This window comes from Oncorhynchus mykiss, chromosome Y (assembly GCF_013265735.2).
Source record: "Oncorhynchus mykiss isolate Arlee chromosome Y, USDA_OmykA_1.1, whole genome shotgun sequence".
Taxonomy (NCBI): Eukaryota; Metazoa; Chordata; class Actinopteri; order Salmoniformes; family Salmonidae; genus Oncorhynchus; species Oncorhynchus mykiss.
Window position 1 is genome coordinate 775,762 of NC_048593.1, and position 26,823 is coordinate 802,584.

Here is a 26,823-nt window from a genome sequence, read left to right on the forward strand (position 1 = left end):
GAAGAGAGGTGTTGTGTATATCTTGGATCTACCATGCCAGGGTATGCATCCTGCCAATAAACCTAATAAACCTGCCCAATAACAATGTTGAACATTTGGTAGGCTCAGGCCACCTAATTCTTTGGGCTTGATTATATGTTTTTTAGAGATCTGGTGTATTTTGTATCCCCACACAAAAGGCAAGATAATAGAATCCAAGGATTTGAAAAAAGCTTTACTTAAAATACAGCCAAATTCTGAAAGAGATAAAGGAATCTGGGGAGTGTAACAATTTTAATAGCGTTAACACGGCCTATCATAGATATAGGCAACACTCTCAAGATCTCAATGTTGCGTTTCAACTTCTCTATCACATCGTGGTAGTTCAATTTAGGGTCCTTGGGGATGACAACCCCTAAATATTTAATTTAGTCTCCTGTGAATTTAAAAGGTATATGTTTAAGGAACTCTGGGTTTAAGTCCCCTTTAAGAGGCATGAATTCGCTTTTTTGCCAGTTTATGGTATACCCAGAGAGTTCTCCTAATGATTCGATGAGCTCCAACAGCAGTGGAAATGACTCTTCGGGGCGTGAGACAAACAAGATGATGTCATCCGCATAGAGCGAGATGCGGTGATCAACCTTGCCTATGTTTAGCTGAAGCAATGGCAGGACGGCTTCTGATACAGACAGCTAGGGGTTCCATAGCAGTGGCAAATAGCAACGGACTCAAGGGGTATCCCTGGCTGCAGGAATGTTAAAGTGAAAAGGAGGGGAATTATTGTGATTAGTGAGAACTGAAGCCGTCGGGCACGCATATAGTATTTCAGGCCACGAGACAACACTCTTGCCCAGACCAAACTCATTTAATGATTTCTGGTGCGTTAAGTGCAAGTATTGCAATTTTAGAATAAAGATTTAATAGCTCTTCATACTGTCCCTCGAGGGTGGCGATGCATGTCTCGTGGTCACCTGCGTTTCCTTCCAGATCAATAATGTGGGTTGTATGTTCAGCCAGGGAGGTTTGCACTGATTGTAAGGATGAGTCGAGATGATTAAATCGAGCGTTCATATCCTCCTCCATTGTCTTGATAGCTGCTGAAATAATAGTCGGTGAGGGCTCCGAGTCAGGGCTAGCGATTACGGTCAGGCAAACGCAAGCATCGCCATCCTCGTCTTGTGCTGTGGTGGGGACTTTACCATCTTTTTTTCCGGTTGTTTTTGGATTCATTAGTTTCCCCATGGCCGTGTTTCTCATGGAGTTGCTCATAGTAGCAGTTTGGTTGGGCAAAAGTAGAATTTAAATCAAATTTAAGCAAGGGTGAGGAGGTAGTCGGAGAAGCGTCTACTCCATGGTGCTCACTAGCGCCCCCCCATCAGTGTACTTTTAAAACTCGGGCACATTGCATCACATCAGACAGTTACTTTACTTGAACTCATTTGAAACATATTATTAGCACTAGCAGGGTAGGCTGTTACTGTCTCAGAATAGTGGGCAAATGAACTATTGAAGCGATAATTTCAACTCAACGGAGTTGGAGACATCTCGGTCTACTACACAAAACTCTACAATGTGTACTCTACAATATGTGCACAAGATCATTAGGGCAAATTATCCCTAACATAACCACGTTCCGGTCTTCATCATTATGCTAAGCCCTACCTTCCCATTCACATGTGAAAGAGGCAGGTAGACGAGTAGAGCTTTTCAAGAACAAATGTCTAACATTTTCCTGTGACACACAGATAAATGCAAAGACAAGTGTTTCTTTGACCATTTGACCTGACCAGGAAATAATCTGGGCCCTAACAAAGATTGTTAGTTCCAAGTGTGTATCAAATATTTTCTCTGGGACGCTCAAATACTAGATCTGTACTCACCCTGTTGGCTGTCACAGCAAAGTACTGCAGGTTCTGGAGGAAGCCCACGTCGGCATGTATACTGGTCAGGTTGTTGTGACTCAGGTCCAGGAAGCGCAGTTTGCGGCAGTAGAACAGCTGGCCCGGGATGTTCTCGATCTTGTTGCGGTTTAGGTAGAGCCTCTCCATGTTCGTCAAGGTGCCGATCTGGATGGGGATATAGGCGATCTGGTTGTACCACAGCTTCAAGTTTACCAGACGGTGCAGGTGCTGGAAGCTGATGATCTCCTCGATGGTCTTAAGGTTGTTGTCCTTCAGGTCAATCTCCTGCAGGTTGTGCAGGCTGAAGATGGAGTGCGGGATACGTTCCAGGTCGCAGCGCAACAGCTCCAGCTCTGTCAGGTTCACCATCTTCTTCAGGCTGTTGAGCACCATCAGCTTGGTGCCCTCATTGTTGATTGACAACTTCTGGAGGTGGACCCCAACGTCTGTCACCACCTGAGGCAGCTTGGTCAGGTTACTCTTCAGACGGAGCACTTTGAGCCTCTTGAGCTCTCGTAGCCCGTCGATGACAATGTAGCGGTTGTTCTCTGCGCTCAGGTTCCCTGTGAGGTGCAGCTCGCTCAGGTTCTTCAGGCTGTAGATCCATAGAGGAATCTCCTTGATGTCAGTGAATTTTATGTGGAGGGACTTGAGGTTCTCCCTCAGAAAGGCCAAAGCTGGGGCCTCAATTTTTGCCGGTGTGTGGTAGAGCCACATCTCTCTCAGGCTGACTAGCTGGGCAATGATGGGGGGGATGGTGACATCAGGGATGAGCTCCAGCTTGAGCACCTCCAGTTCTATTAGGTCAAACACTGTTTCAGGGATTCCGTTAAGCATGAACAAGTGCAGCTCCAGTTTCTCCTGGGAGTTCTTGGTGATACGTTGCCGCAGCTTGTCCAGCGTCCACTCATTGTTGAGGTTCAGCTGACGCAGTTTGTTCTCGCTAACCTCCGACAGGAAGACCGCAAAGCGCTTGGAGTAGAGCGGGTCATACTGGTCTATCATGTGCAACATGAAGGCAAAGTCGTTTTTCACGTCTGGTATGTCACTGTACCTGCTCTCCTCGCGGATTGACTCAAAGGAGTAGCGCTTAAGCGAGCGGCTGAGCATCCAGCAGAGGGTGTACATGCAGATGAGACCGTAAATCCCCACCAGGCTGATATAGAAACATGCCAGAATCTTGAAGAGTGTGGCCAGGGGGTGAGCACAGTGGTACATCCTATAGCCTGTCAGCTTCTCAATGTCCACCGTGCAGATCACACTGAACTTGATGTAGTGCACATAGTAGGCCGTGTAGCAGATGATCAGGATGAACTTGATGACTTTGATGATGGTCTGGCGGATGTAGAGCCGGTAGACAATGTCCCCTTCTTCAACGTGGATCCGGAACTTCTTGACCTTCTCAAAAAGAGCTTTGGCCTGCTCGCCTTCCTTCTTGTCCAGGACACCCGTGTCGGAGCGGTCAACAATGCCCTGCTCGATGAGGGACTTGGTCCTTTGGAGCATGGGCACGCTGGCCTCCACGTCCTCGCTGATGCATGATGCCTTCTTGTCCATGGTACCGTTCATCTTCCCCAGAGGCTTGGGGTCGCTCTCCTCCACTACAGTCTCAGACAGAGCCCTGGTGGTCCATGGCGAGTCAAAACACTTGAGCAGGATGGACACAAAGTGCTCCAGTTTGGAGCTAGTCCGGGGGAACTTGAACCAGAAGTTACTGCAGGCCAGGAAGATGAGGGTGTGCAGTAGCACCAGGTAGGGGAAGTACTTGGCAAACCAGTGCAGCTTGTTCTCATAGCAGACCGCGTCAATGTAGTTGTACTGGTGCCGGTCCAGTTCATACTGGATGCCTTTTGGCTCTGGGTCAAAGGGGTCACGGATGCTCATATTGAGGTACTCACAGGATTTGTTGACCACCCACTTGCAGGGCAGGCAGATCATCTTGTCCTGGGTTACCTGTAGCGTGCCCCCAAACACGGCGATCATGAGCATGACGATGGAGATGTAGTCTGTGAAGACGTCCCACCATGGCTTCAGGATGCGGTACGCCGGCTGTGTGTCGGCAAAGTATCGGAGCTCTGTGATGGGGATCATGATGGTTTACCTATAGAAAGGGAGAGAGAAAAAATGTAATGGAAGACATTCACAATGCCACTCGTCACTTCAAAGTTCATTAGAGTAAAAGCTTCAAAAGGTTGGCTCCAACATGCTTGAACTACAAACATAGCTCATCAAATCGAACAGGATTGCACAATAAAGTCAGAGAATTATTTCCGTTGTGGGGAAATACGTCATGTCAGCATGAGTTAGGGCTGGGCCATGTACCGGTATTGATACACGGACCGGTTTGGGTTTATATTTTACCTTCAAAAACCGTATTTGAATATTTGGTTTGTTAAATGTGATATGCCGTGTACATTTTTATAGATTACTTTGCTACTTAAGTAATCACTCTCTGCTCTCTCAATGCTTCTTTCCACACAGACCTAGCCCCGCCTCGTCACTCAAGGAGCAGATGTTGTTCCTCAACCACGAGACACTTGAATTCAGTCTCTGCATGATTAATGCAGCACATTAAACAATGTTGAAGACAAAGATGCTGTTTTCACTTTGCTTCTTAATATAAATCCACTAGTGTTCTATTAGTTTGTGTTTCTTATATCTGCAAACAGCTAGATTGTCTTTTCTTAGCAAACTGGGCCTGAATCTTGTTAGCCGCTAATGCTAATCGCCAACTAGCTAATAAATGTACTGAGTCAGAGCAAACGTAACTAGCTATACAGCCTGATAATACCAGTGATGGTGTAGACCCACAGTACCAGCCAAAAGTTGACACACCTACTCATTCAATGATTTTTCTTTATGTGTACCATTTCCTACATTGTAGAATAATAGTGAAACTATGAAATAACTCATATGGAATCATGCAGTAAAAGAAAGTGTTAAATCAAAATATATTTCAGATTTGAGATTCTTCAAAGTAGCCACCCTTTGTCTTGACAGCTTTGCACACTCTTGGAATTCTCTCAACCAGCTTAACCTGGAATGCTTTTCCAACAGTCTTGAAGGAGTTCCCACGTACAGTGGGGCACAAAAGTATTTAGTCAGCCACCGATTTTGCAAGTTCTCCCACTTAAAAAGATGAGAGAGGCCTGTAATTTTCATCATAGGTACACTTCAACTATAACAGACAAAATGAGAAAAAAAACAGAAAATCACATTGTAGGATTTTTAATGAATTTATTTGCAAATTATGGTGGAAAATAAGTATTTGGTCAATAACAAAAGTTTCTCAATACTTTGTTATATACCCTTTGTTCACAATGACAGAGGTCAAATGTTTTCTGTAAGTCTTCACAAGGTTTTCACACACTGTTGCTGGTATTTTGGCCCATTCCTCCATGCAGATCTCCTCTAGAGCAGTGATGTTTTGGGGCAGTTGCTGGGCAACACGGACTTTCAACTCCCTCCAAAGATTTTCTATGGGGTGTGAGATCTGGAGACTGGCTAGGCCACTCCAGGACCTTGAAATGCTTCTTACGAAGCCACTCCTTTGTTGCCCAGGCGGTGTGTTTGGGATCATCGTCATGCTGAACGACCCAGCCACGTTTCATCTTCAATGCCCTTGCTGATGGAAGGAGGTTTTCACTCAAAATCTCACGATACATGGCCCCATTCATTCTTTCCTTTACACAGATCAGTCATCCTGGTTCCTTTGCAGAAAAACAGCCCCAAAGCATGATGTTTCCACCCCCATGCTTCACAGTAGGTAGGGTGTTCTTTGGATGCATTCTTTGTCCTCCAAACACGACGAGTTGAGTTTTTACCAAAAAGTTATATTTTGGTTTCATCTGACCATATGACATTCTCCCAATCTTCTCCTGGATCATCCAAATGCTCTCTAGCAAACTTCAGACGGGCCTGGACATGTACTGGCTTAAGCAGGGGGACACGTCTGGCACTGCAGGATTTGAGTCCCTGGCGGCGTAGTGTGTTACTGATGGTAGGCTTTGTTACTTTGGTCCCAGCTCTCTGCAGGTCATTCACTAGGTCCCCCATGTGGTTCTTGGAATTTTGCTCACCGTTCTTGTGATCATTTTGACCCCACAGGGTGAGATCTTGCGTGGAGCCCCAGATTGAGGGAGATGATCAGTGGTCTTGTATGTCTTCCATTTCCTAATAATTGCTCCCACAGTTGATTTCTTCAAACCAAGCTGCTTACCTATTGCAGATTCAGTCTTCCCAGCCTGGTGCAGGTCTACAATTTTGTTTCTGGTGTCCTTTGACAGCTCTTTGGTCTTGGCCATAGAGGAGTTTGGAGTGTGACTGTTTGAGGTTGTGGACAGGTGTATTTTATACTGATAACAAGTTCAAACAGGTGCCATTAATACAGGTAACAAGTAGAGGACAGGGGAGCCTCTTAAAGAAGAAGTTGCAGGTCTGTGAGAGCCAGAAATCTTGTTTGTTTGTAGGTGACCAAATACTTATTTTCCACCATAATTTGCAAATAAATTCATTAAAAATCCTACAATGTGATTTTCTGGATTTTTTTTCTCATTTTGTCTGTCATAGTTGAAAATTAGAACTTGCACAATTGGTGGCTGACTAAATACTTTTTTGCCCCACTATAGGTCTGTAGCAGTTTGGGTCTAGAGTGTCACCCCCTTTGAAGAGGGGGATGACCCCGGCAGCTTTCCAATCTTTGGGAATCTCAGACGATACGAAAGAGAGGTTGAACAGGCTAGTAATAGGGGCTGCAACAATTTTGGCAGATAATTTGAGAAGGAGAGTTCAGATTGTCTAGCCTGTCTGATTTGTAGGGGTCCAGATTTTGCAGCTCTTTCAGAACATCAGCTATCTGGATTTGAGTAAAGGAGAAATGGTGGGGGCCATGTGGAAAGCATGGCCAGCCGTAGAGAAATGCTTATTGAAATTCTCAATTATAGTGGATTTATCGGTGGTGACGGTGTTTCCTAGCCTCAGAGCAGTGGGCAGCTGGGAGGAGGTGCTCTTATTCTCCATGGATTTTACAGTGTCCCAGAACTTTTTGGAGTTAGTACTACAGGATGCAAATTCTGTTTGAAAAAGCTTGTCTTAGCTTTTCTAACTGCCTGTGTATATTTGTTCCTAACTTCCATGAAAAGTTGCATATCACGGGGGCTATTCGATGCTAATGCAGAACGCCACAGGATGTTTTTGTGCTGGTCAAGGGCAGACAGGTCTGGAGTGAACCAAGGACTATATCTATTCCTAGTTCTACATTTTTTGAGAGGGGCATGCGTATTTAAGATGGTAAGGAAGGCACTTTTAAAGAATAGCCAGGCTTCATCTACTGACGGGATGAGGTCAATGTCAGTCAATGTCATTCCAGGATACCCCGGCCAGGTCAATTAGAAAGGCCTGCTCGCAGAAGTGTTTCAGGGAGCGTTTGACAGTGATGAGGGGTGGTCGTTTGCTCGCAGACCCATTACGGATGCAGGCAATGAGGCAGTGATCGCTGAGATCTTGGTTGAAAACAGCAGAGGTGAATTTGGAGGATGAATTAGTTAGGATGACATCTATGAGGGTGCCCGTGTTTACTGATTTGGGGTTGTATCTGGTAGGTTCATTGATCATGTGTGTGAGATTGAGGGCATCAAGCTTAGTTTGTAGGATGGCCGGGGTGTTAAGCACGTCCCAGTTTAGGTCACCTAGTAGTGCGAGCTCAGAAAATAGATGGGGGGCAATCAATTCACATATGGTATCGAGGGCACAGCTGGGGGCAGAGGGAGGTCTATAGCAAGCGGCAAGAGTGAGAGACTTGTTTCTGGAAAGGTGAATTTTTAGAAGTAGAAGCTCAAATTGTTTGGGTACAGACTTAGATAGTAATACAGAACTCTGCAGGCTATCTTTGCAGTAGATTGCAACACCGCCCCATTTGGCAGTTCCATCTTGGCGGAAAACGTTATAGTTAGCAATGGAAATTTCAGGGTTTTTGGTGGTTTTCCTAAGCCAGGATTCAGACACGGCTAAGACATCTGGGTTGGCAGAGTGTGCTAAAGCAGTGAGTAAAACAAACTTAGGGAGTAGGCTTCTAATGTTAACATGCATGAAACCAAGGCTTTTACATTTACAGAAGTCAACAAATGAGAACACCTGGGGGGTGGGAGTGGAGCTAGGCACTGCAGGACCTGGATTAACCTCCACATCACCAGAGGAACAGAGGAGAAGTAGGATAAGGGTACGGCTAAAGACTATACGAACTGGCCGTCTAGCACATTCAGAACAGAGAGTAAAAGGAGCAGGTTTCTGGGCACGATAGTATAGATTCAAGGCATAGTGTACAGACAAAGGTAAGGTAGGATGTGAGTACATTGGAGGTAAACCTAGGCATTGAGTAATGAAGAGAGAGATATAGTCTCTAGAGATGTTTAAACCAGGTTATGTCATCGCATATGTAGGAGGTGGAACAACATGGTTGGTTAAGGCATATTGAGCAGGGCTAGAGGCTCTACAGTGAAATAAGACAGTAATCACTAACCAGGACAGTAATGGACAAGGCATATTGATATTAGAGAGAGGCATGCGTTGCCAAGTGAACATATGGGTCCAGTGAGTGGTTGGACAGCGATTCAGACAGTTAGCAGGCTAACAAGCTAAAAGTTAGTAGGCCGGGTCTAAACAAGCTAGCAGCTAGTAGATCGGGGCAAGCTAGCAGTTAGCAGGCCGGGTTAGCAAGCAAGCAGTTAGCATGGGCTAGCAGTTACAGACCGGGCAGGTAAGCTAGCAGTTAGCAGGCCGGCAGCTAGCTGTTAGTAGACCGGGGCAAGCTAGCAGTTAGCAGGCCGGGTTAGCAAGCAGATAGCAGGGGCTAGAAAGTTAGCCTTTGGGGGACGTCGCTATGGGGGTAAGTCTGTTTTTGCCTCTTCGTGCAGTGACGTCGATAGACCAGTCGTGGAATTAGTAGAGTTCCAAGTAGCTCTAGGTAGCTAGCAGGCCTAGCTGGTTAGTATAATCTGCCTTCAGCGGGCGTCGCGCCTGAGGGGCCTGTTGGAGTCCTCGGGCAGATTATGTCGGTATTCCAGTCGTAGGGGATCTGCGGGGTTCCATGCCCCGTACCGGCTGTAGAAGAAGTCCGGATATTGTAGCCCAGGAGTATACTTCGGTGGTAGCACAGGAGCCCTGGCCGGGCTAGCTTCAAGCTAATTGGTGCTTGCTCTGGGATGGAAACGCTAGCCAGGAGTATTCGTCCGGGATTGCGGTTAGCTAGTTGTGAAGATCCAGATGAAAATGTTCAGTTTGCGGTAGGAATCCGGGGATAAAAATAACAGGTCCGTTATGCTCTGATTAGAGTCACGTTGTTCCAACTGACTAGAGCTTTCCGAGCTGAAGGTTAGCTGATGACCACTGGCAATGTTTTGCTGACTAATAGCTGGTAGTTAGCTGGCTAGCTTCAGTTGAGGGGTTCCAGATCCGAAGTAAATATAAATACTTTAGGGAAAAAAAGCAGATCCACGCCACATTGGGTGAGGCGGGTTGCAGGAGAGTATTTAGATGTTGAGGTTTAGCAAAATATTTTAAAGGATATGCGACGAAAAAGATGTAATGCGATATATACAAGGGACACGACAGAACAAAGACGTCTGACTGCTACACCATCTTGGATTCATTCATCATCATTAAATAGCCTACCTAAAATATGTCAGTATTTTTAAACTAAGTACAATTTCAAGAAATTAGCTTCAAAACAACATTTTCCAAGGTCAAAAAGGGGGGCTTGGGGAAAAAATGTTGGGAAACCCTGCTCCAGCCAAATGTTTAGGCTATGCTTCATCACCAAGTTAATTCAAACAATTAGGAAGTAATCTTTATGATGCCTTTTACAATAGGCCTACAGCCCAGTCAGCTACTTTCAGGTCAAGCCAGTGTGTGGGTTGCCAGAGTGGTGTGTGTGTGTGTGTGTGTGTGGGGGGGGGGGGGGTGTACTCCATGTCAGGGACATCCCAGACATCCTGTGAGCAGACAGAGAACACTATGTGGCTCCAAGAGCACAGCGGAAGCTGGATGCAGAGGGGAACAGAAACTGACACAGCACACAAATGCTAAAGTAAGCAATACATGTATTGTTACAAGACCCCGCACAAAAATGAGTAATCATTGTGACTCGTACTTTAAAAACACACATTTTTAAAAAGGACAAGCCCATCAGGTAGGCAAACTTGACATTGTCAGGAAGGCGAGCTTTTGAGAACTTTGGCCTTTAAAAGTACATTAAGAAAACAGGGACTGGCTGCGAGAGTGAACATGTTTCTAACGGTTAACTTTCTGAAGACATATTACTCAATGCGGGAGGTTTAATGACGGTATTTATGGGCCAACAGCTAAATTTCTTAGACAGCCTGTCTGATTATAATAAATCCAATGCTGAATCCATTAACATGGCTAGAATGTGTTTATGCCGAAAAGGCTCACATCCTCATGGTGTTCCATCTGTTATGTCTAGCTCAGCTATAGTCAAACTGTATCCTCTCCACCAGTGATATTTTATCTCCCAGACAGCACAGACGTGGAAAAATGTAAGGTTACTTTGCATAACCCTGGTTCTCTGCTATTACTAGTGAGATCTCTTCACTAAGACTGCCCACCCTCTCGGAGGTGCCTATCAAAAGTGTTTGTTGGAGACAGACCGGTAAGAGTGGCGAATGAGGTGAAACCCTCACACTTCCATAAAAGGAATAACTCTCCCGCCCTCTGGTTATTCTCAAGCATGCTTTTCTTCCTCATGCTCCTGTGAGCAGGGGAATGCAGTGAGATGTCTCATACCATATCAGAGAACCAGGGATATGAAAGTAATCTTCAGTTCCCTTTCAATTATTTGTTTTGATATCTCACATGGGGATATGGCCAACTCCCGTATTGCAAAACATGCTCTCCAAAGCCAGGGAAGTCCCAACATCAGCAACCCTCAGAGGTCCCGAATACGTACCGAAGAGGTGCAGAGACAACCCAACGGGGGAAAAACTTTATAAAGTGAGGGTCAGCCCAAAATAAGACGCATACAATCTCAGTTTAATGAGATATGCTACAAAAACAGTGCCCAAGAGGTAAACTCCTTTGTAGGAGAGGGACCTTCCAGGCACCTCCAAAGAGTATCGCCCCATTATAATGATTCCCATGATCCGGCAGGATATCGTCAAAAAGAGAAGGGCCCAATAAGTGAAGCGCATAACACCCTTGCCCGAGCTCTCCTACAATCCAAGTAGATGCGAACCGCACCTAATGGACAACAGGGACACCCTTCTAGAGAAGGCAACAGGTGAAAAGCCATAGGCTCCAAGGTGCGACAATGGGAAAAAGTCGACCCAAAGATAGGGTTAGGTACATTGACCTGAAAAACCCCAGGGCAGACTGTTGGCGCGAACAGTGACTGGTAAAGCACAGTCCACACATACGTTTAGCGATGCCAAAGGCCTTAGTAAAGTGAAAGGAGGATGAATATTACATCTCCACACTTTCCAGTGGCTAATAATAGACACGTTCCAGAACGAGCTAAAATCTCAGAGACTGGGATTAAGCAAAGAGCCCTGCTTAGAGACTACACAACAGTTATGGATAATCTGTTTCAAGCATCTCTGAACTTTGCTCCATTCATCTTTACCTTGATCCTGACTAGTCTCCCAGTCCCTGCCGCTAGAAAACCTTGAGCCTTGGAAGGCTGAAAAAGTGGCTAAAGGACCATAACAAAGATGAACCTTCTCTCACCCTGTCACGCCCTGGTCTTAGTATTTTGTGTTTTCTTTATTAATTTGGTCAGGCCAGGGTGTGACATGGGTTTTGTATGTGGTGTGTTTTGTCTTGGGTTTTTTTCGTACGTATTGGGATTGTGGCTTAGTGGGGTTTTCTAGGTAAGTCTATGGCTGTCTGGAGTGGTTCTCAATCAGAGGCAGGTGTTTGTTGTTGTCTCTGATTGGGAACCATATTTAGGCAGCCATATTCTTTGAGTGTTTTGTGGGTGATTGTTCCTGTCTTTGTTGTCACCAGATAGGCTGTATAGGTTTTCACGTTACGTTTGTTGTTTTTGTATTGTTCGTGTTTATTCTTTATTAAACATGTATCAAGAATATCACGCTGCATTTTGGTCCGACTCTCCTTCACCTAAAGAAAACCGTTACACACCCCAACAAATCCTGCAAGGAGCATAGGACCATGGAAAACAGTGTAGTGAAAAACAATCTGTCTAGTCACACCATTTCTCCACAAAAAAACAACACACCAACTGTGAAAACAGAAAGCTTGCATAAGTGGCTGCTACTCTTTTCCAAGAGTTGCAGGCCTGTCTCTTTCCCTTTTTTCTAAAGAATCTGGTTGAGGGTGGAGAATTGCTTCGTTCGCTAGGGTTTAAACCCTGCATGACGACAGCCAGGGTTGGGGAGTAACTGATTAATGTATACTGATTACAAAAAAAATACTTTTAAATTTAGAAAGAATGTTTGCGAAAAAAAGAGACCTTTCTGTTCTCAATGACATTCAACTCAGCATTGGAAAAAAGGCACAATTTGAAGTTTGTTTCACCTCAGCGAGTCTGACCACAAGTCAGAGATCACGTATCCTTTTTGTCTTCTTCTAATGCATCTTAAGGCGAAAGTAATATAAAAGTAACGGAAAGTAAATGAGATTACATTATTGAGTTTGGGTAATCCAATGTCCAGGCTCAGGGTAGCCTTAGCAAGGATCCTGCTAGTGAGGGCCTGAGGCAAAGGCAAACTGGTACTGCAGGGAGCAGTTAATAAATACAAAAAAAATAAATAAATCAGGGCTTTCCCGTTGTATAGATCCATTGACGGGCGCTGAGCCACTACAGGGGATGGCCACTCGATGTCTAGTCTGGCCGCAGCCGCTTTCAGACATAAAAGAGCCCAAACTTCACTGGACGTGGTCTGTGGGCCTGAGAGGGTGGGAGAACGGGGTCGTCAGTCCCCATCTCCTGCACTCTCTCAAGGATCTCCATGATATTAATCCCATCGTGATCCCCCAACTCGCCTTCCCCTATACACTATGTCGTCAGCCATTGAGGGGAGAGAGTGGAGGCTAGCGGGGCATTAGCTAGCTAGAAGCTACCTTGTGGTGAAGGTGTGCCGTGGCTAGCTCAGTGCTGGCCAAGTTAGCCTTCAGAAAGAGCGCTTCCGCAACCGAAGGTGCCGTGAAGGCTGAGATGGTCAGTCTAGTAAACACAACAGGTGAATGTAGACGATAAAAGTGTGCTCACAATGCTACCGTGTTGCAGATAAGGTATGCTAGCAAGGTTAGCTTGCCTCTCAGCAAGGTAGCCAAGTTAGCCTTGCAGAGTGGGCTAACCGAGTCTCAGTAGCTAGCGGAGACTGAGAAGTAGAAAAGGATTTTAAAACAAAAACTTTTCGATTAGTACACAACCTCTTGACAGGGTATGAAGACCACCAGTTGAAGTCAGAAGTTATCCTTCAGGGTTCATTTCTGGGTATCCAGTCGATATGCGGCGAGCTAGAGTAGTGAGACCATTCGTGAGGAAGAGAAGCAAGAATAACCAGAGGGTGGGAGAGTGGCTCCTTTTGTAGAAGTGAGAGTCTCACCTCATTCGCTACTCTACCTCTGTCTCCAACAGACACTTTTGATAGGTACTTCCATGAGAATAGGCGGTCGTAGAGAACTTCCACATGTGAGATATCAAAATTAATATTTGAAAGAGAACGACCAATTTATTAGGACATTGTTGGGGCCAGGAGTTTTTACTAATCACATGACCTGATTAGGGAAAATAATATCTACCCTAGTCAGGACAAGAGGTCAGAAACACCTTTGTCCTGAGACATTAATACTACTACTACGGTCTACTGGGGAAACCAGTAGACCGTAGGACATTCCTCAGGAAATGAAATCATTATTCAGGTACACAAGTCCTCCGTATTTGGACTGTTTAACCCAGACACGCTACTTAATGAAAACATCTCAAACTGAGATCATAGTGAAGCTTAGAGTGCCTACCCCCAGCAGAACAACCCCTTCCAGTATCACAGACAAATTTCAGACATCAGCTATCTAATCTAAGAGATTTCCCGTTTCCTTTTTGTATGTGTGAGGTCAGCTGGGGTGGACTGGGTGTAGACTTTAGTTTCTAGCTCCCTCTCTCCATGTGCACCTCCCCTTCTACCTGCACGAACTAACAGGAAGAGAATAAGGGAGTGTGGTCAATGGAAGCTCACAAAAGAGCCTCATCCAGTCCAAACCAGTCAGACGAAGCCATCTTAAGTCACTCTATTTCTTTGGATCGCTGCCCACTCTTACAGTAGCTCCCAGTTTGTCAGAAGTCTAGTTTAAACACTCCGACTGAGACCGAAAAAAATGTTTGTTTCTCTCTCTACGCTGTCCATTCCCCCCCCTCCCTCCCTCCACCCCCACCCCCTCCCCTCTGTAGCACGAACCAAGTAACCTATCAAATGAAGTCTTTGTTTGCACAAATTTCAAGTCGTGGTGGCATGACTTCTACAATTCCGTCTGAGCATAATGAATAATGTGTGCCAGCCTACTGGGTGACTCAAACAGGCCGTTGCACAGCTGCTCAGTTCACAGTGTACCTAGCTGCGCACTATCTGGCAGATCTGACACTGTAAAGGCAGTTCACATGGATCACTATACGGCAGCTTGATAAATCATTCCCGTTTGCCCCTGGGGTATTAAACATATCCATCCAACAACAGTACAAACAAAATAATGTCTCTCTTTCTGCTGGAGTTACACTACCGGTGAAAAGTTTTAGAATAGCTACTCATTCCAGGGTTTATCTTAATTTTTACAATTTTCTACATTGTAGAATAATAGTAAAGACATCAAAACTATGAAATAACACATAAGGAATCATGTAGTAATCAAAAAAAGAGATTCTTCAAATAGCTTTTGCATTGATGACAGCTTTGCACACTTGGAATTCTCTCAACCAGCGTCATGAGGTGGTCACCTGGAATGCATTTCAATTAACAAGTGTGCCTTCTTAAAAAGTTAATTTTTGACGCTTCATGCGTTTGAGCCAATCAGTTGTGTTGTGACAAGGTAGGGGGGAATACAGAAGACAGTCTTTTACCAAATAGGGCTAAGTTCATATTATGGCAAAACAGCTCAAATAAGCAAAGAGAAACAACAGTCCATCATTACTTTAAGACAGGAAGATCAGTCAATACCAAAAATGTCAAGAACTTTGAAAGTTTCAAGTGCAGTAGCAAAAACCAAATCTAATTTTATTGGTCACATACACTCGCAATAACATCTGATAACCATGTGTAACAAAATGCTTGTGCTTCTAGTTCTGACAGTGCAGCAATATCTAACAAGTAATATCTAACAATTCCACAACAAATACCTAATACACACAGATCTAAGAAAAGGAATGGAATAAGAATATATAAATACAGTGGGGCAAAAAAGTATTTAGTCAGCCACCAAGTGTGCAAGTTATCCCACTTAAAAAGATGAGGCCTTTAATTTTCATCATAGGTACACTTCAACTATGACAGACAAAATGAGAAAATAAAATCCAGAAAATCACATTGTACGATTTTTAATTTATTTCTTTGCAAATTATGGTGGAAAATAAGTATTTGGTCACCTACAAACAAGCAAGATTTCTGGCTCTCATCGACCTGTAACTTCTTCTTTAAGAGGCTCCTCTGTCCTCCACTCGTTACCTGTATTAATGGCACCTGTTTGAACTTGTTATCAGTATAAAAGACACCTGTCCACAACCTCAAACAGTCACACTCCAAACTCCACTATGGCCAAGACCAAAGAGCTGTCAAAGGACACCAGAAACAAAATTGTAGACCTGCACCAAGCTGGGAAGACAATCTGCAAGCTTGGTTTGAAGAAATCAACTGTGGGAGCTTGGTTTGAAGAAATCAACTGTGGGAGCAATTATTAGGAAATGGAAGACATACAAGACCACTGATAATCTCACTCGATCTGGAGCTCCACGCAAGATCTCACCCCGTGGGGTCAAAATGATCACAAGAATGGTGAGCAAAAATCCAAGAACCACACTGGGGGACCTAGTGAATGACATGCAGAGAGCTGGAACCAAATTAACAGAGCCTACCATCAGCAAGGGCATTGAAGATGAAACGTGGCTGGGTCTTTCAGCATGACAATGATCCCAAACACACCGCCCAGTCAACGAAGGAGTGGCTTCGTAAGAAGCATTTCAAGGTCCTGGAGTGGCCTAGCCAGTCTCCAGATCTCAACCCCATAGAAAATCTTTGGAGGGAGTTGAAAGTCCGTGTTGCCCAGCAACAGCCCCAAAACATCACTGCTCTAGAGGAGATCTGCATGGAGGAATGGGCCAAAATACCAGCAACAGTGTGTGAAAACCTTGTGAAGACTTACAGAAAACGTTTGACCTCTCATTTCCAACAAAGGGTATATAACAAAGTATTGAGATTAAGTATTTGGTCAATAACAAAAGTTTTTTTCCATCATAATTTGCAAATACATTTATTAAAAATCCTACAATGTAATTTTCTGGATTTTTTTCTAATTTTGTCTGTCATAGTTGAAGTGTACCTATGATGAAAATTACAGGCCTCTCATCTTTTTAAGTAGGAGAACTCGCACAAATGGTGGCTGACTAAATACTTTTTTGCCCCACTGTATATGGATGAGCAATGAATGAGCGGAATAGGCTAAGATGCAATAGATAGTATAGAATACAGTATGAGACGAGTAATGCAAGATATGTCAATATTATTAAAGTGGCATTATTAAAGTGGCTAATGATTTAAAGTATTATGTAGGCAGCAGCCTCTCTGTGCTAGTGATGGCTATTTAACACATCTGATGACCTTGAGATAGAAGCTGTTTTTCAGTCTCTCGGTCTCAGCTTTGATGCACCTGCACTGACCTCGCCTTCTGGATGGTAGCAGGATGAACAGGCAGTGGCTCAGGTGGTTGTTGTCCTTATGATCTTTTTGGCCTTCCTGTAACATCGGGTGCCTTAGGTGTCCTGGAGGGCAGGTAGTTTGCCCCCAGTGATGCGTTGTGCAGACCACACCATCCTCAAGAGAGCCCTGCGGTTGTGGGCAATGCAGTTGCCGTACCAGGCGGTGATACAGCCCGACAGGATGCTCTCAAATGTGCATCTGTTAAAGTTTGTGAGGGTTTTAGGTGACATGCCAAACTTCTTCAGCCTCCTGAGGTTGAAGAGGCGCAGTTGTGCCTTCTTCACCCCACGGTCTGTGTGGGTGGACCATTTCAGTTTGTCAGTGATGTGTACGCCGAGGAATTTAAAAAAAAACTTTCCACCTTCTCCACTGCTGTCCTGTCGATGTGGATAGGGGGATGCTCTCTCTGCTGTTTCCTGAAGTCCACGATCATCTCCTTAATTTTTCTGACATTGAGTGAGGTTAATTTCCTGACACCACACTCCGAGAGCCCTCACCTCCTCCCTTTAGGCGGTCTCGTCATTGTTGGTAATCAAGCCTACTACTGTTGTGTCATCTGCAAACTTGATTGAGTTGAAGGTGTGCATGGCCACGCAGTCATGGGTGAACAGGGAGTACAGAAGAGGGCTGAGCATGCACCCTGTTGGGGCCCCAGGATCAGCGACGTGAAGATGTTGTTTCCTACCTTCACCACCTGCGGGCAGCCCGTCAGGAAGTCCAGGACCTAATTGCACAGGGCGGGGTTGAGACTAGGGATGCACCGATATGACATTTTTGTCCGGTACCAATATCTGAATATTTCCTTGCCAAATAAAAACCGATACCAATATTTAACATTTTATCGGCCATTTAAGCATTCTAGTACAATGAAATAGTTGAAACACTCACACACTGACCAAAAAGTTATTTTGTTGGCATTTACGTATGTCCCCATTACCAGTAAAGCATAATCAAAACCTATTTCTTTCACTTACTTGCTGTGCTGTTTTGTTGTTCATTTGTTCAGTCTCAACCAGGATTTCATTATACATGTCAAGCAGTGAAGTTTCAGCTGTGTCTGTCCGTGGCCTTTCTTCCTCGGTTCGCACTGTCACTGTGTCCGTTTTCATCTTGTCCAGCTGTGTCTAACATTTCACGTAAACCCTGTTCCTTGTGTGCATTGAAGTAAAAGGTCCTTGTACCTAGCATTGACCATGGTGGTGACAGAGTAAAGAGGCTCAGAGAGAATGGCACGAATCACTTGTTCACAGCCTTGAGAACTTTTGCAAGTTCTCTGTGTCGGCAGTTTTGTGGAGCAGGCGTCTCAATACCATGACAGAGGGTATCATGTCTGCTGCAGACGCAGTTGATTAGCTTATTTCTCGAGTCAGCTGTTCAAATGGAGCTAGGGGTATGTTCATGTTTCCAAGTTTCAAACATGTTCTCAAATGCCATTGAAATGGCAGCAGCGGTATGAGGACCAGCACATTCTAGAGCATGCAATACAGTTTTCCTCAGTACGAAATCCTCGTCGACCCACTGTGCTGTCAGACTCAGCATGCTCATGGGGCTGACATCGCTGGTCCAAATGTCAGTTGTGAAGCTAAAAGCAGTGATGCCCATAGCAAGTAGCTCATAGATGTGCGTTTCAACAATACTATTTAACTCCAACATCTGCAAAATAGCACCTACTTGGTAGTGTGTTTTCCCGGGGCTCGAGGTGCTTGACCAGTCGGCGAAAGCCAACATCATCCATGACAGAGAACAGTTGATTGTCAAGGTCAATGAATTCCATTATCTTGGCGTTAATGGATGTGGCCTTTGAGTTGTCTTGCTGAAAATGTCTTACTCTTTCAAATGACAACTTGTTCAGTTGTTGGACGTGTGCGCTTGGTATTTTTCTGCTTTTGTTCTGTGTAGCGCTGTATTTTTGTGGCGTCATTACATAATCTACCTATGTTTATATTAAGTATGCACGTCAGCTTTGACATTGGTTTTGCACATTGGTGTTAAACTAGACATTGGGCCGATGCTGGCATTTTTAGAAATATATCGGGCATCCTTAGTTGAGACGCAGGGCCTCAAGCTCAATGATGATCTTGAAGGGTACTATGGTGTTGAATGCTGTAGTCAATGAACAGCATTCTTGCATAGGTATTCCTCTTGTCCCAATGGGATAGGGCAGTGTGCAATGTGACGGCGATTGCGTCATCTGTGGACCTATTTGGGCAGTAAGCAAATTGAAGTGGGTCTAGGGTGACAGGTAAGATAGAGGTGATATGATCCTTGACTAGTCTCTCAAAGCACTTCATGATGACAGAAGTGAGTGCTATGGGGCGATAGTCATTTAATTCAGTTACCTTTGCATTCTTGGGTACAGAACAATGGTGGCCATCTTGAAGCATGTGGGGACAGCAGACTGGGATAGGTGGAGATTGAATATGTCCGTAAACACACCAGCCAGCTGGTCTGTGCATGCTCGGAGGACATGGATAGGGATGCCGTCTGGGCCAGAAGCCTTGCGAGGGTTAACATGTTTAAATGTCTTAATCACGACGGCCACAGGGAGGGAGAACCCACAGTGCTTGGTGGAGGGCCGCGTCGGTGGCACTGTATTATCCTCAAAGCGGGCAAAGAAGGTGTTTCGTTTGTCTGGAAACAAGATGTCAGTGTCCATGAAGTGGCTGGTTTTCCTTTTGTGGTCCGTGATTGTCTGTAGACCCTGCCACATAAGTCATGTATAAGCAGTTGAATTGCGACTACACTTTGTCTCTATACAGACATTATGCTTGTTTGATTGCCTTCCAGAGGGAATAACTACACAGTTTGGCCATATTTCCAGTCGCCTTGCCATGGTTAAATGCAGTGGTACGCGCTTTCAGTTGTGTGAAAATGCTGCCATCTATCCACGGTTTCTGGTTAGGGTAGGTTTTAATAATAGTGGGTACAACAACTCCTATACACTTCCTTATAAACTCACTCACTGAATCAGCGCATACGTCGATATTATTCTCTGAGGCTACCTGGAACCTATCCCAGTCCGCGTGATCAAAACAATCTCCAAGCGTGGATTCCGACTGGTCAGCCTTGCATTGAATAGTCCTTAACACGGGTACTTCCTGTTTGAGTTTCAACTTATAGGAAGGGAGGAGAAAAATTGTCAGATTTTCTGAAACAAGGGCGGGTGAGCATTGTGGAAGTCAGAGTAACAGTGTTCAAGTTTTTCCCAGCGCGTGTGCTACAGTCGACATGCTGATAGATCTTAGGTAGCCTTGTTCTCAAATTTGCTTTGTTAAAATCCCCAGCTACAATAAATGCAGCCTTAGGATATATGGTTTCTAGTTTGCATAAAGTCCAGTGAAGTTCCTTGAGGGCCGTTGTGGTATCGGCTTGAGGGGGGATATACACAGCTGTTACAATAACCGAAGAGAATTCTCTTGGGAGATAATACGGTCGGCATTTGATTGTGAGGAACTGTAGGTCAGGTGAACAAAAAGGACTTGAGTTTCTGTATGTTTATACAATTACACCATGAGTCATCAATCATGAAACATACACCCCTGCCCTTCTTCCCGTAGAGATGTTTATTCCTGTCGGCGCGAAGCACTGAGAATCCAGGTGGCTGTACCGACTCCGACAGCATATCTCAAGAGAGCCATGCTTCCGTGAAACAGAGTATGTTAAAATCCCTGATGTCAATCTAGAAATCAACCCTTGTCCTGATTTTGTTGTTATCTGATTTTGTTGTTACCTTGTTATTTAGGGACTGGACATTAGCGAGTAATATACTCGAAAGTGGTGGGTGGTGTGTGCGCCGCCGAAGTCTGACTAGAAGACCGCTCCAGTCTCTATCTTCTCCGGCTGCGTTGTTTTGGGTCGGCCTCTGGAATCAGTTCAAATGCCCTTGGCTGGGGCTCGACGCCATCTTTCACTACCATCAAGCGCTATGATGAAACTGGCTCTCATGAGGACCGCCGCAGGAATGGAAGACCCAGAGTTACCTCTGCTGCAGACTATACGTTCATTAGAGTTAGAGGCCTTAGAAATTGCAGCCCAAATAAATGCTTCAGAGTAACAGACACATCTCAACATCAACTGTTCAGTGGAGACTGATGAATCAGTCATTCATGGTCGAATTGCTGCCAAGAAACCACTGCTAAATGACACCAATAATAAGAAGAAAGTCGCTTGGGCCAAGAAACACTTGCAATGGACATTAGACCAGTGGAAATTGTCCTTTGGTCTGATGAGTCCAAATGAGATTTTTGGTTCCAACCGCCATGTCGTTGTGAGATGCAGAGGAGGTGAACGGATGTGGAGGTGTGATGGTATGGGAGTGCTTTGCTTGTGACACGGTCTGTGATTTATTTCAAATTCAAGGCACACTTAACCAGCATGGCTACCACATACCATTCTGCAGCCATACGCCATCCCATCTGGTTTAGGCTTAGTGGGACTATCATTTGTGTTTCAACAGGACAATGACCCAACACACCTCCAGGCTGTGTAAGGGCTATTTGACCAAGAAGGAGAGTGATGGAGTGCTGCATCAGATGACCTGGCATCCACAATCCCCCGACCTCAACCAAATTGAGATGGTTTGGGATGAGTCAGACCACAGAGTGAAGGAAAAGCAGCCAAGTGCTCAGCATTTATGGGAACTCCAGGTGAAGCTGGTTGAGAGAATACCAAGAGTGTGCAAAGCTGTCATCAAGGCAAAAAAAAATATTTTTTGATATGTTCAACACTTTTTTTGGTTACTACATGATTCCATTTGTGTTCTTTCATAGTTTTGATGTCTTCACTATTGTTCTACAATGTAGAAAATAGAACAAATAAAGAAAAACCCTGAACAAGTAGGTGTTCTAAAACTTTTGACCAGTAGTGTAGTGTCAAGAAAAAGTATGTGAACACTTTGGAATTATCTGGATGTTTGATTAAATTGGTCATACAATTTGATCTGATCTTCATCTACTCACAACAATAGACAAACAAAGTCTGCTTAAACTATTAACACACAAACAATTATGAGTTATGTCTTTATTGAACACACCGTGTAAACATTCATAGTGCAGGGTGGGAAAAGTATGTGAACCCTTGTTTTAGTTCAGCAATATTCTTGTGATGTCGGGTGTGAACCGCTCTCGAGGTCATGCCACAGCATCTCAAATCGGGTTGAGGTCAGGACTCTGACTGGGCCATTCCAGAAGGCTTCTTATGTTGAAGCCATTCTGTTGATTTACTTCTGTGTTATGGGTCGTTGTCCCGTTGCGTCACCCAACTTCTGTTGACCTTCAATTGACGGACAGATAGCCTTACATTCTCCTGCAAAAAGTATTGCTAAACTTGGGAATTTAGTTCTCTGTCGATGATCGCAAGCTGTCCAGGCCCTGAGGCAGCAAAGCAGCCCCAAACCATGATGCTCCCTCCACCATACTTTACAGTTTGGATGAGGTTTTGATGTTGGTGTGCTGTGCCTTTTTTTCTCCACACAGTGTTGTGTTCCTTCCAAACAACTCAACTGTAGTTTCATCTATCCACAGAATATTTTGCCAGTAGCTCTGTGGAACATCCAGGTGCTCTTTTGCGAACTTCAGATGTGCAGCAATGTTTTTTTTGGACAGCAGTGGCTTCTACCGTGGTGTCCTTCCATGAACACCATTCTTGTTTAGTGTTTTACATATCGTAGACTCGTCAACAGCGATTTTAACATGTTCCAGAGATTTCTGTAAGTCTTTAGCTGATACTAGAATTATTCTTAACCTCATTGAGCATTCTGAGCTGTGCTCTTGCAGTCATCTTTGCAGGACAGCCAGTCCTAGGGAGAGTAGCAACAGTGCTTAACTTTCTCCATTTATAGACAATTTGTCTTACCATGGACTGATGAACATCAAGGCTTTTAGAGATAATTTTGTAACCCTTTCCAGCTTAATGCAAGTCAAAAATTCTTAATCTTAGGTCTTCTGAGATCTCATTTGTTTGAGGCATTGTTCACATCAGGCAATGCTTCTTGTGAATAGCAAACTCAAATTTTGTGAGTGTTTTGTATAGGGCAGGGCAACTAACCAACATCTCCAATCTCGTCTCAATGATTGGACTCCAGGTTAGCAGACTCCTGACTCCAATTATCTTTTGGAGAAGTCATTAGCCTTGAGGTTCACATACTTTTTCCAACCTACACTGTGAATTTTTAAATTATGTATTCAATATAGACTAGAAAAATACAATAATTTGTGTGTTATTGGTTTAAGCACACTGTGTGTGCCTATTGTTGTGTCTTTGATGAAGGTCAGATCAAATTTTATGACCAATTTATGCAGAAATCCAGGTAATTCCAAAGGGTTCACATACTTTTTATTGCCACTGTGTGTGTGTAATATATATATTACATTATCTCCAAAATGTCAGACAGAATTATAATCACATGGTGAAGCCTTGCCTGATTGAACTGCAACATATATTTACCACTCAAATTGTTTCCCTGACAGTTGCCTGACATAGTATTTAAGTAGACAGATAGAGAGCTTAAGGCTTACCTGCCACCCCTCCTGCATCTTAATTTATGTTATTCCCCGGTAGATTGATCGACGTAGTCTGATCGTCTGGGCTACAGAAATCTGAAAACATACCACTAACAGAACAGTCCTTGTGTAGAAATGGGGGTACAGGAGAATAGTAATGCCCAGCTGAACATTGGATGGTAATGCATTTCAGTAAGAGATTACCTGAGTCTGTTTTAGGTCTCCATCCAGAACAAGCAAAGATGATGACCAGTCTGTTAAATAGTATGGCTTATTTTATGTAAGCCTTTGAGGAGAGGAGTAAAATAAGAGAATTTGGTGGCCGGTTTTCACATCCTACCCTCAGCCTTATGTAGGTACAGTGAGTCAGTGCTCCCACCTTCTGAAGACAAAGCTACCATTGTCCAGGCAGGGCTGCTTTGTCCAGGCAGTGTTGACTGGCATACATTAGAAAAAGGGCCAAACATAGAAATATAATTACTAGAAGTCCCGTCACCACTGCGATTTGTATGTACCATGATAGGTACACTAATTGGAGATGCTAGTTCTAATAATTATATTTCTATGGGGCCAAACCTGAGCCAAACTTATATCCCTGAGTCAAGGCCAAATAACCTCCTCCAAGGGCATTACTGCTCTTTACCTGGAACTACAGGGAGAAATCTTAGAGAAAATATCAAAGAATGGTCCCTGTGAAAATAGGGAACAAATACTATCCCTCTAAAAGAGCATTAAGATGTTGAGTGATGTAGCTGAAATTCATCAGAGGGTGATTTGCACTGCCAAGAGGATCCAAGGACAGTTGAAACACTCAACATTTAAAAACAAATTACATTTGATTTACAAACATGGTGGTGCGTAGCAGACAAACAAGCCATTTGTTAGCAACCTAATCAACACCACGTACTCGACAAAGAAGTTAGAGGTCAAGTTGTTTGTAACATTTTTACACACAGGGTAATTACATTGTGTCCCTCTTTATGTCAGCCTTGTAAAAGAGATGTTGACTTTCTTCAACAATGTTTTGAAAGTAGACCAAGGCTGAGACAGTAGCACAGTCCAGTGCATAGGATTAGCATGAGGGCTGTTTGTGTTTGTTATGATCTGGTGAGTAACTTCAAAAATAACACTCTGCAGAACATTCCAGTGACCTCGCCGATGTCCAGCCCCAGGGACAGACAGTGTCACAGAGAGACAAGATGTCATCATCATTTTATGTCAGGGCATCCATGCTCAGGTGTTATAATTGGGTGGAGGGGGGGACATGTAGTGGTGGCCATTTCTTTTGGAATAAATAGCAATTTTGTGAACAGTTCAACCTCTCTGAAATAAAAACACTCCAATTTAGCCTTGATGTCCAACTCACATACAGGGTTCTGATGGCATCAATGTGATGTGTACATTTCATTTATAATTTTCTCCATGAGGTTCAGTGGACAATGTTAAGTGGCCTGCCTGGCAGTCCTATATGTTGTTCTGGACAGTAGCCTACCTGAGGTGCCCCCAGGGCAGGTAAAATGCCAACAGACAGCAGAATATTGCTTTTGGCACTAGCGCCAACTAACGCTAACTTACAAATCGATACTTGGAGTCAAAGTATCGATATGTCTGTCCAAAATAATATCGCAAAATGTAACTGTATACATTCTTCCCCCATCACTATCCAAATCCATTATTTGCTGAAATGCAACTGCATAGAATGACATGTTGCCAACTGATGTGCTATTACAGACTGCAGATAATCCAAGACCGGTGAGCATTTGAAGGCCCACTCAATATGTGCTTCTGTGTGCCATTGTTTGAGCTGTTATTATTTTTTATTTTTTTTTACAATACATGTTGTAAGGCCTACTTTAAATTTTTCCAAATAATCATTCCATATTGAAATATCATCCCATGACATTAATTTAACAAGTGTATATCCAGAAATCATTCATTATCGTCACTAACATTTTATTCACATTGCAACGATTTATAGGAAAGTGATATACAATTGCCTACCTAGACTGGTGTAACATTAAACCGCTGTGAAATCATAAAAAGACTAACAGTCTAAATGCGTGTGCCAGGTGCCGGTTGAATGGCACGTGTTATGGCTCCAACAAAATGCACAATCTGATAATGAAGCAACAAGCCACAAAAGACAGTTTAAGTGTATATAGAAAGTCGTTTCGTGTCTATAACAAAGGTAGAATTACGTTATCACCGACAGTCTTTGTTGGATTCCTAAACAACACCCCGGTGACGCTGTTACGATGTCATACACAGGAGTCGCATTTTTTCTCTGAACATCATAATGTATAAAGTCCTTACTCACCTAATTTGTTACAGTAACTGTCTTTATCCTCTTCAGCACATAATTGAAACATTTCGTATTGTTTCACAGAGGGGCAATGTTACGGTTCACACTAACCATCCGCAGCACGTGTGTGTCGTGAGCAACATTAGCATATAGTGGAATCGGCGGTTCGCCTTCAAAATAAAAGTCTGCAATTGAAACTGATGCAAACGGATAAAAAGTCAAAACATGCCACAATTGAACTATAATTATATACAAATTAACAAAATACAATTATTAGTTCATTTGAACCCCCAAAAATCACACTGGGGATGTATTTGAATTCAGAATTTAATTGGGGACATATGTATATGCACTGTACAGACTAACCTATGGATTGTGCACCCATGAAATGCAGTGTGGAGAAGCATCTCTGGAAGTATAGTTTATTAAGTTACCATGTACTTCCCTCTGGAAGAAGTTAATTAAGCTACACTAAAACTACCCTCGCAAAATATACATTTCTTAACTAAAGTTACTTTGATGGATGGAAATTACAAATGTAACGGCTGTGCTCAATGCAATGGCACTCATAAATGTAGATCCTTCAAACACCCCCAAAACCGGGAAACAAATCCCAATAAAAGTTATTACGTGCTCCACTAAGGCAGTTATTTATCTTATAACTTGTCCTTGTGGTAAAAATGATGTGGGTAAAACAAAGAGCGAATTAAAAGTACGTATCTCAGAGCATCGTAGCACCATTAGGTGTAAAAACTTTACTTACCCAGTTGCGGCCCATTTCTTGGAAGAAAACCACTCGATTTTGTCTCTACTTAGCATCGAACACGATCAACAATTTATTGTTAAAACGAGAGGCTGCCTGGATCTTTAATTTAAAGTCCCTTGCTCCCTTCGGTCTCAACGTAGACTTTGATCTGAAGCCATTCTTGTGATTATTGTGATTTTGCTATTGTAAATGTTTGTAGGCTTATGTAGCCAAATTGTATCTATGATTGTATGTTATCCATTTATGTTTTATGTATGTTATTTTAATATATGAGAATTAACCAATGATATCAGGCCACAACTGGCCATGATGACAGACACCTGTGTGTGTCTTTTGACACTATATAAATGAGTCATCTCACAGCGTTTGTCATTATACCCTGATGAAGACAGCTTGTCTGTCAAAACGTTGGACATAAAAATTATTGCATCTGAGCTCC

General features: G+C 43.7%; 1 protein-coding gene across 2 annotated transcripts in view; it reads right to left on the reverse strand.

Annotated features, from left to right (window-relative positions):
* The window catches only part of LOC110509497 (volume-regulated anion channel subunit LRRC8A), a 75,187-nt gene extending 49,422 nt beyond the window's left edge, over positions 1–25,765 (reverse strand). For both annotated transcript variants that reach the window (XM_036967221.1, XM_021590392.2), the window contains exons 1-2: positions 25,634–25,765; positions 1,860–3,981 (exon numbers count right to left, since the gene is read on the reverse strand). In XM_036967221.1, coding sequence (XP_036823116.1) covers positions 1,860–3,971 — 2,112 coding nt within the window. In that variant the 5' untranslated portion in view covers positions 3,972–3,981; positions 25,634–25,765. The remainder of the gene's footprint in view (positions 1–1,859; positions 3,982–25,633) is intronic.
* Between the last annotated feature and the right edge of the window lie 1,058 nt (positions 25,766–26,823).